Source organism: Haliotis rubra, unplaced genomic scaffold, assembly GCF_003918875.1.
Source record: "Haliotis rubra isolate DU_JTF1 unplaced genomic scaffold, ASM391887v1 Scf604, whole genome shotgun sequence".
In the NCBI taxonomy this organism is placed as follows: domain Eukaryota; kingdom Metazoa; phylum Mollusca; class Gastropoda; order Lepetellida; family Haliotidae; genus Haliotis; species Haliotis rubra.
The window spans coordinates 297,343-307,945 of NW_025767307.1; the positions used below are offsets into that span (position 1 = coordinate 297,343).

Sequence of the window (10,603 nt, forward strand, 5' to 3'; positions counted from 1 at the left end):
CGGTTGTCTGTTTCGTCTGTAACGTTTTTGAGTGAGTGAGTTTAGTTTTATGCCGCTTTTAGCGATATTCCAGCAATACCACTGCGAGAAACTCCAGAAATGGGCTTCACACATTGTACCCATGTGGGGAATCGAACCTGGGCCTTCGGCGTGACGAGCCAACGCTTTACCCACTAGGCTACCCCACCGCCCCTGGCATATTTGAAAGTTACCAACGTCCAAAACCTTTGTGTCGAATCTGAAGGCACTTAGGTACATACTTCGTGTTATCCGGATTCGACACAGTTGCAAAATGGTAAGTAAATAAGCATAAGTAGGGACACAGCTTTTCTTTCGACACATCTATAGGTTCGAAAGATTGGTGTTTGACTTATATCCCCCAATACCAAGGAATGCCCACTATCAGTCTTTGGCACCGTTTATATTGTATACCTAGTTACAAAGGAAGCTTCGTGGCACTTCTCTTTTCCAAGGAAATCAAAATACAATCTTACAACAAACCATGGGTTACCTCACAGTCACTGGAAGCGCGAGAGAGGAAAATTATGAATAAAACAGAAGATGTAAACTATATGGCATGAGGCCCTTTCCCATCAACAATCGTCATCATCATCATCATCATCATCATCATCATCATCATCATCATCATCATCATCATCATCATCATCATCACCATCCCAATATCTGGTGGAAAAGTCAAAGTATCTTGATAAGCAGCTGAAACGATTCACAGTTACTGCGATTCTGTAGACATGAAAATCACAGAATAACACTACATAATGGAAACAACTGAGTTGATCAATCAACAACCGGTAGAATAAATTGCTGGTATAATTGTTTACAATTTTAAATTGATATGTAATAATAATAAATGAAAAATTCCATATGCCTTATTATGACAATTTGTTTCGAAATCTGGAAACAGAACAGCATGGATTTAGTGTTGAGATTCTGAATTTATCTGAAAACGTAAAATCAATATATCACTGTGGAAGAATATTTTATGCCCTAACTACTGTCTGACATCACGACACTACAGTTTTCAGTAAAAGATAAACGTGAATGAAAATATTTTGTCTTTTCTGGTAAATATTCAAGTGTATAATTATTTTGAGGCAATCTCATCACCTGACAAATTTTGTTCGCAAAGTATTTTCACTTAGACACTCCCTCGATAAGATAACTGTATTATTTGTAGGAACAAACCAGCAGCCTCCATATGTTTAGATAGTCAGTAAGCCGGATACCATTGGCAGACTGGTGGACAAGCATGGAAACAGCTAGACTCCTGTCTGCTTGTACCCACTGCCACAAGACGCCACTTGTCGACTATATAATGTAGTGCGAGGACATCCCGCACAGAGGAAAATCAGTAGTTTGATGACATTATTTAAAAATCGGTCCGGTTAATTATCGACCATTTTCACCAATTAGATGTTTATGTAAATTATTGGAACGCATTTCCGTGATTATGTTCTCTGCAACATTTTTTCTGACACGGCATCTAAAATGTGACTCCAAATGAGTTATTGTCAACATGGAATGACCCATCACGTTTTGTTGTTAATTTGCATTCATCTTGTTTTGACTTTCCCTGGTCCTGTTTGTTTTGTGCCATTTCGAAGCGGTCTCGAGTATTTGGCAACGATATATTAAACGTCTTTCATTTCACTTAAACACTTATGTGTACAAGACGCATATGGTGTGTCAAAGTAACGTTGTTTTATCGTACTTCTGATAAGTTAGGGCACCATTTTAATTTTTTTGTGTTTGACGTAGTCACCAAATTCTGAACATGGGTCGGTCGGGTAAAAGAAAAAATACTTAATAAAGACATAACTATCTGAATAATGTTCTTGATGCTCATTTACCATAATTCTTCTTACAATTTCTCGCGTTCTGTAGTAGACTTGTGGCAGTGTTTTATTTTTATCATATGATATTTATATAGCGCACATATCGACGTTACTAGTACATGCTCAAGGCGCTGGTATATCCCGCGATCACTGGATGTCAATCTCAGCTGCACATCGTATTATCAATCTCAGCTCCCTAGGGAGTATACAACTCTTGCAGCCACTAGGCGCACCGAGTTTTACGGCTTTCTCATCCTAACGAGGTACCCATTCACAGCTGGGTGGACTGGGACACATAGTCACAGTACTTTGTCCAAGTTTACTGCACGTTGCTGTACCCTCAACTAGGTGTTTGCACGTATTCATGTGGCCATCATCTACCAACGGATTCGTGGGTTCTTTTAAGTGCACAGGGTTGTGTACTGTACACTAGGGGTTGTGACAACACTGAAAGAGTCTGCACACAAAGTTGACTCCAAGGTTTTTACACCCGGTCACAAGTGGCCTCGATCCCGGCACCTGAAGCTCACTGAATCACTAACCTGGCGCTTTAGCCAGCTTGCCCACATTTTATATGACGGTTCCCGTCGGCGGTGTTGGAATGATAAACAGAATAGTTTTTAAGGGAGATCGGCAATAACATTAGAAGGATCGGTCGGGCATGAGAAACACAAAAAAATAAAAATGCTGCCCTTATGATAGAGGGTACGATGAGCTCAGCAGGCGAATAGACGAAATAATAATAAAGTTTTAATCAGTGAGGTGTAAAGATTACTGAATTAGTACTGATTTTGATGTTCATAAATTCTTGAATGAAAGTAAAAGATTTGGCACTTTGGATAAGTTGATTATGATAGAAGGTACGATCATCTCAGCGGGCGAATATACGAATTAATAATAAAGTTTTAATCAGTGAGGTGTAAAGATTACTGCATTAGTACTGATTTTGATGTTCATAAATGAACATTCAAATCTCAGAATTTTATTCAACTTAGGATAAAAGTTGTTTAACAAACGATCATAGTTTCAAATCGCTATTATTGGTTTGCATTACAAAATAGAATAAATAATTGATATTCACCAAAAAACAACAACATTTTCTCAGGCTTCGAACTGAAATATTGCTCAAACCCGTTTTAAACAAATTCACTCAAGGCTCAAACTGACAGGTCTTTACCACCAAATTTGGTTTTCCAGTAAAAGTATCAAAGGCAGTTCACCTCAAGCACCTAATCCCTGTCTCCGAAACATGTTATCTGCTTGCTTTATTGCGATTTACATGCTGCAATGTTATCTTGCTATTCGACAGAGATTCAATAACGATCTTAAACCAGCTGTCCTCATATACGTGGTAAGGCAGGGCTTACATTACGTCCGTTTTTTCTTGCGTTGCGTCGTGCGTTACGTCCAAAAAACGCAAGTCAGTTATTTTATCATTTATACCTTACACTACGTCCGTTTTTTGGGTGCGTTGCGCTGCGCTGCGTTGAAAATAGGTCTGACAGTATTTTTGACGCAACGCAAATTGAAACGCAGAGGGAATTCCCTTGATGACGCCATTTTAACAAGGTATTTTGCCAACACGTGAGTAGTTCCGGTGAGTTGATTTTGTAACATGTAACATGTAACATGTAATCCTCGTAATTGGATGACTTATCACTCCAGAATGCTTTATCTGTTTGTATATGACTTAAACTATTTCAGAAATATTAAGTAATATACCATATAATACTATTTACATAACTGCTGTGGTTGTGATTAATTCCTCCTCTTCTTCGAATTCCTCCTCTTCCTCCAACACCATACTCATCACAGCTATGGCCGCCATCTAACGCATGTTCAAAACGCAAATCCACGCATATAGTGTAAGAGCAAAAACGCAACGCATAACGCATGCGTTAAAAAAACGGACGTAATGTAAGCCCTGCCTAAGTGAGTGAGTGAGTGAGTTTAGTTTTACGCCGCACTAAGCAACATTCCAGCTATATGGCGGCGGTTGTAAATAATCGAGTCTGGACCAGACAATCCAGTGATCAACAGCATGAGCATCGATTTACGCAATTGGGAACCGATGACATGTGTCAACCAAGTCAGCGAGCCTGACCACCCGATCCCGTTAGTCGCCTATTACGACAAGCATGGGTTACTGAAGATCAATATTCTATCACGGACCTTCACGGGTCTGGTAAGTGAGGTAAAGTGTAGTTTGACTTCGTTTTTGGTAAACATCGATGCACCACTCAGAGTTCATATTCTCGAATATTCGTGTTTTATTCCCTAAACTGAGAACGTCGAGTTAGCAATGTGCACCATCGTCCAACATTTTTTAACATGACGAGGCAGGGTTCGAACCACAGACCATATGCTCCCCAATCAGCCGCTCGGTCCGCTAGACTATATAGGTGACCCACATCGTTTTAGTTTGCAAGTTTACGAATATTTTATATCGATTATTACTAATTACTGAGTAAAAAATGCATTCGTCAACTTGAACAACTTATACCCACAAGAATACCACATTAATTATAATATCCCTCAAGATAATTTCACAACGTGAATTAGATTGAAGTAATTATAACCATAAATTGCAGTAATGCACATTAACCTCTCACGCTTAAATTCGACATTTGATTCCCACTGATTACAAATTACTTGAAACGAAAGAGAAAATACCCTCGAAAGCAAAACAAAGCACCGATAAATTTAACCAATTATTCCGGAAAGTTCAAACCAATGTCCCGTGTCAATGCCAGACGCATTTTTATCTCCGATTGGAAATAAGTACTACGTAATAATTTACTGTTGACATTTAGATAAATATAGCATTAGCTAAGAAACCTCTTTATGGAAATTCACGCCTCGGAAGCTAATGCAACTCCCGAGTGTCCATCGTCACAGATGGCCGACCGCCCAGTGATAAAAATGCCGAGATTCGTATAATAAACGACGTGACTTCTACTCCCATAGCAATTAACACCAGTAATGAATCTTAATTGGATTAAAATTTGTAATTTGTTGTGGGCTTTGGACGCTAGTTGGCGTTTTCTGAAGTGTATAAATTCCCACTTGTTTCGGAGTTGGGTTATAGTAGATATTCCTTGTTTTGATTGTGAGCGGTCTCAGACGTTGAGAAAAATGAAGGTCCTGTGCATTCTCCTTGTCGTAGTCGGAGCTGGTAAGTGCAGTTTTCTCGCATTGTGTTGAACCTTTCCATGCCTTCTCACGAACCCATGAACTTAAATGAACTATTGTCAAGGTATTTTTCATTCTCCGAATTTTAATCGTTGATTTGATGGTGTTTTAATGTATGGTTAATCGGCTCCCAAATCGCCAGCACCTGAATGTATGGTATAAATCTAGGTACGTGAATGTAGGAAGGAAAAGTACTGTAAGTCCCCATGGTCTCAAGTGTGGTGATCTGCCTTCAGTTGCTGGTGATCTACAGCGCGTTTTTACATTGTATTGTTCTATTTAATGACATCTTTTTATGCTAACATACGAGTATTATCTTAATATCTATGATACTCTGCTAGTTTTACTGTACATCGACGACAGGTTTTAATCTTTCAAATGTATTCATCTCTAATTTATAAATTGTACTCGACACGATATGGCTGAGATATTGCCGATGTGACGTTAAATATTAACTCACTCACTCACTCTATTTAATGACATCTTTGCATGCTAACATGCGAGTATTACCCTAATATCTATGATACTCTGCTACTTTCACTGTCGATCGACGACAGGTTTTAATCTTTCAATTGTATTCATCTCTAATTTATAAATTGTTCTCGACACGATATGGCTGAAATATTGCCGATGTGACGCTAAAATTTAACTCACTCACTCAATGTTTCGCATCGTAGGCAAGACAATTTCTGACGTAAACATTTTCGAGTCAATTCCTTTGTGTGCATTGATGCTTGGAAATGGTAGACCCTTCAAAATGCGAATGCAGTTTGAAAAAATCCAGCCAAAATATGAAATACTTCCATCATACTAGAACATCACAAGAATAGTATGGTCAGGAAGTTGTTGACTTAAATAGCATCTATTTTGTAAGTGTTGTTTTTATTATTTTGTCATCATTTGGTTATTTAGTTGCGATAAGTTTAATATAACGTATATGTATATTTAGTGCACAGACTCATAAAGCAAGCAAGAGTAAAGACGTTCTTATCAATAAATTGCATCAATCTTGTCAATGTCTTGCAATTCAGATTGAGTTTCAATATATTTATTTCGTATTAATTTTTATCAAAAAAATATTTTAAGCGGAAGCGAGCTCAAACGCAAATGTACATTTCATTATGACAGTTGTCAATAACGTATACCTTTCACATTCAGAAAGTGAGTGAGTGAGTTTGGTTTTACGCCGCTTTTGTAGAAATATTCCAGCAATATCACGGTGGGGTACACCAGAAATGAGCTTCACACATTGTACCCATACATTCAGAAAGAGGAGAGATCATATGGCACCATCAGGATTTGCAACATTTAACAAATAATCTGAGTTTTAGAATTCTTTAACGCTTTGGCTACAAACGTTTGGTGAAATATTTACCTTCAGTTGTGGAGTTGCCTGTGGTTAGATTTCCTCTGAAAGTATTTCTAAAGCTGAAATTGTCAGCGGGCAATTTATCCGTGGTCCATGCAGTTATCCAAATCTGACGACATGCACTACAGAACCACATCAATTTTGTTTCATATTTGTTTTATCTTGGTCTGCAGCAAACCAGTGTTAACATGCGTAATCAATGAGAATGTTATTAGTGGGTGATTAATACCACCGTGATATTTAAATGCGGGTTAATTAACTTCGTACTTGTAATTAACTTGTACATAACAAGAACGTAGTACAAGGTTCACGTCATTCATTACACTGACAGTTGTATATATCTTGTTAATATCAAGGGTGACATGTAATCAACCTTGTATCGTATCTGGCATTTAGAAGGTGCTGTGCTCGGAAGGCCAACTCCACTACCACTCTCGATCACCCCCCATTGGCCGAAAAGGGCAAAGCAATGGAGAATAGTTTATGAATGGCCCTCTGAAAAAAAGTGTTGACGGGCTGCACGAATGCTCTTTAATTTATCAACGCTATCGTCTTGTTTTGCATCAGTATGAATGTTAGCAGTTGAATTCCTACCTGACTTGGCAAGATAGGTATTGTAAGATGACATTGATGAAGATAGGAGGGTAGGAGAGATTGTGTTCGGATTATATTTACGAGCTTATTTATAAATTCATTAATTCATTCGTTCGTTCGTTCATTTATCTCTTTATAGTAAGTTACGCATTTAAGTTTGGTTCCCCTGCAAAAGGATTGCTAGAATTTTCGATGCCCCACATGGGAACAATGTGTTAAGCCCATTTCTGGCGTTCCGTTCTGTCATAATCTGGAATATTGCTAAAAGCGGCGTAAAACCATACGCACTCTCTACTGTTAAACAACGGCGAATCCCAAGGAGATTCACCCACGCAAATACCACACAAATGTAATGACACGTGGTTATCGGCAGTCGGTGTTCATCATAATATTCCATAATAACCGGGGCGGTGGGGTAGTCTAGTGGTTAAAGCGTTCGCTCGTCACGCCGAAGACCCGGGTTCGATTCCCCACATGGGTACAATGTGTGAAGCCCATTTCTGGTGTCCCCCGCCGTGATATTGCTGGAATATTGCTAAAAGCGGCGTAAAACCAAACTCAGTCAGTCAGTCAGTCCATAATAACCTTTAAACCAGTATTAAAACAGTCTATATAATATGAGATGCTATAGTGAGTATGTTTTTCTCGCCAGCCGTGAGCAGAGAGGTGGGCAAGGTGGCCCGACGGGAGGAGGGGTATGAATGTCCCCCACGGGAAGAATCGTTTAGCTACATGAGCTTCTGTGCCTGGGATCCGTGCAACATGTTTGCTGACCAGCCTTGTGCTGACATCCCTGAGGCCGTCTGCAAGTAAGTTGATACTGCTTCCCTGGCTGGGTTTGCGTTGGATCGAATTATTATTACTTTTTTTAATATTTAAAAAAAAAATTATTATTATTTTTTTATTATTATTATTTACTTTATTTTTTTTGTGGGGGGGGGGAGGTTAAATTGTTTTATTGATGTCTAGAGGGAGGTGGTTTGTTGGCGGCATTTTTAAATTTGATGTTTAAACATATTTATTTATTTATTTATTTATTTATTTTAAAAATATTCTTTGGGGTTCTTATCGTTTTAGTTTTTGGATTTTTTTCTTTAGCTTTGATTTTTGGTTTGTCTTTATATTATTCTATTTTAGTGATTAACTAGGGACGTGTTGGTCCTATTGCTAGAGACAGAATGGCGTGTCAGTAGCCTATGGTTGATGGTTTGAGTCCAAGCTTTGCCACCATCAAAACAGTGCTGATGGGTTTCCCCACATGTACCAACGTACAACAACGCAGCTTAATGCCACTGAAACACTATAGAGAGTGGCATCAACCCACACTCACTCTCACAGTGATAAACGTCGGCGAATCTTTTGGCTTTTTGCCAAAAGTTAGAAAATTTATTCAAAATGGTTTGTGACGTAAATAGATAACTCAATAAAAATAGACCAGCCTTTTTGGAAAAAGGTTTTCTTACAAAAACAAAGACCATCGTTGTTTACTTAATTACTTTTGTGTTACGATGTTTGTTTATCTACATGCAGTACATGCCATGGCATAGTTTGATGACTATCAGGAATTCACAACCCGTGAAGATCCGGGTTAGAATTGGTCTTCAGTAACCCATGCATGTCGTAAGAGGCGACTAACGGGATCGGGTGGTCATTTACGCTGACTTGGTTGACACATGTCATCGCATCCCAATTTCGCGGATCGATACTAGTGCAGTTGATCACTGGATTGTTTGGCCCAGACTCGATTATTTACAGACCGCCGCCATATAGCTGGGATATTGATGAGTGCGGCGTTAAACAACAAGAAAACCAAATAAGAATTCGGTATTCCCGGACACATTTTATGTAATTAAATCATGTATTTTTAGACTAATGGCCACAAATGCTGTTTGTTTTCAGATTCGATGCCTGTGAAAACCATGACTGTATACCCATGTTTTTCGTTGACAAGAAGTGGGTGGAATGCGAGGATCTCGTGTATTACGACGAGTAGATTTGAAATATCCCCCGAATTGTCACAATATTGACAAAAGTTGATATTGTCTTTTGTACAGATGCTTTCCTTTACAGACGTGTAATTAGTGTATTTCTAATAAATTGTATAGATTGTACTTACCTCTCTCTTGTGTTTGTCATACAAAGGAATACCACTTTCAGATATGTATTGGGGGCGGCGGTGTAGCCTAATGGTTAAAGCGTCCGCTCGTCAGGCTGAAGACCCAGCTTCGAGTCCCCACATGGGTACAATGTGTGAAGCCTATTTCTGGTGTCCCCCGCCGTGATATTGCTGGTATATTGCTAAAAGCTTCGTAAAACTAAACTCACTCACTCAAATTTGTATTTGCGTTGTATTTATCGAGTGTATGTTGTTGTACACCTCACTCAGCAATATTCCAGCTATATGGCAGCAGTCTGTCCATAATCGTGTCTGGACCAGACAATTTAGTGATTAACATGATGAGCTTCGATCTACGCAATTGGGATACGATGATATGTGTCAACCAAGTCGGCGAGCCTGACGACGATCCCGTTAGTCACCTCTTACAACAAGCATGGGTCACTGAAGATCACTTCTAATCCGGATCTTCACGGGTCCCTTTTTGGAATGTGGTTTGATTTGATTTTAGACGATTTGCCTTTGCACATACAAAACCAATACGGGTGTTATCACACGAGAGCAGGATGTTATTAACTCATCACCTGTCAATCAAACACAGTCATTGACCAGTCAGAGGTAACCAATCACTGACCCGATATCCGCCATTTTATCCGACATGTTATTCACGCGGATAGGAAATTCAAGCTCATAAATAGTAAGTGAGTCTGATGACGATGATGAGGATGATGATGAGGAGGAGGAGGAAGAGGAGGAGGAGGATGGTGATGATGATGATGATGATGATGGTGGTGGTGATGATAATGATGATGATGATGATGATTCGGGGATTTTACCTGCTTTTCTAAATGATGCGTATTTCGAAACGGTATTGAGTCTGGAATTCGTTTTGTTTTTATGTTTCCCCTTACCGAAAATAAGCCACGCCCACCAGTTGACTGTTTTCCTTTTTCACTGATAACAGAATGGGCGGAGCAGGTGTTGCATTATCGCGTTTCGGTATTGTCCCAGGTGGAGGGTAGCCTAGTGGTTAAAGCGTTTGCTCGTCACGCCTAAAACATAGGTTTGATTCCAACTTGGTTATCTTTTGTGGAGCCCGTTTCTGGAGATATTACTGGAATAATGATAATTGCAGCATTCAATTCTCACTTTCTTTCTTGTCAACATGTCCGTAGTAATCTGGGATATTATTTTGACGTAGTTATTGATAAGCATTGACGTTAATATTTTTTTGCCAACTTGAAGAAACTACCCAGATTTATACAGTCTGTACACCTATTGTTATATACTCATGCCAATAATGGTTGTCAACCCACTCCCACCCCAACACACATCCAACACCCAACCCCACACACCCTCTCCAATAAAAACAATTGAAGGGGGTGACAACCATTATTGGCATGAGTATATTTTACCTGCAGAAATGCGACAAATATTCAATGCTTATTCAACAATATTTTCTGTACAGTCGCACTG

General features: G+C 39.1%; 1 protein-coding gene across 1 annotated transcript; it reads left to right on the forward strand.

Moving 5' to 3' along the window:
• Positions 1-4,907: 4,907 nt before the first annotated feature.
• On the forward strand, positions 4,908-9,122 carry LOC124255645. The gene is made up of 3 exons (XM_046689540.1): positions 4,908-5,031; positions 7,664-7,820; positions 8,911-9,122. Exons 1-3 carry the CDS (start codon positions 4,992-4,994, stop codon positions 9,002-9,004), a joined length of 291 nt encoding a protein of 96 aa, XP_046545496.1. The 5' UTR covers positions 4,908-4,991; the 3' UTR covers positions 9,005-9,122.
• The last annotated feature ends 1,481 nt before the right edge of the window (positions 9,123-10,603 follow it).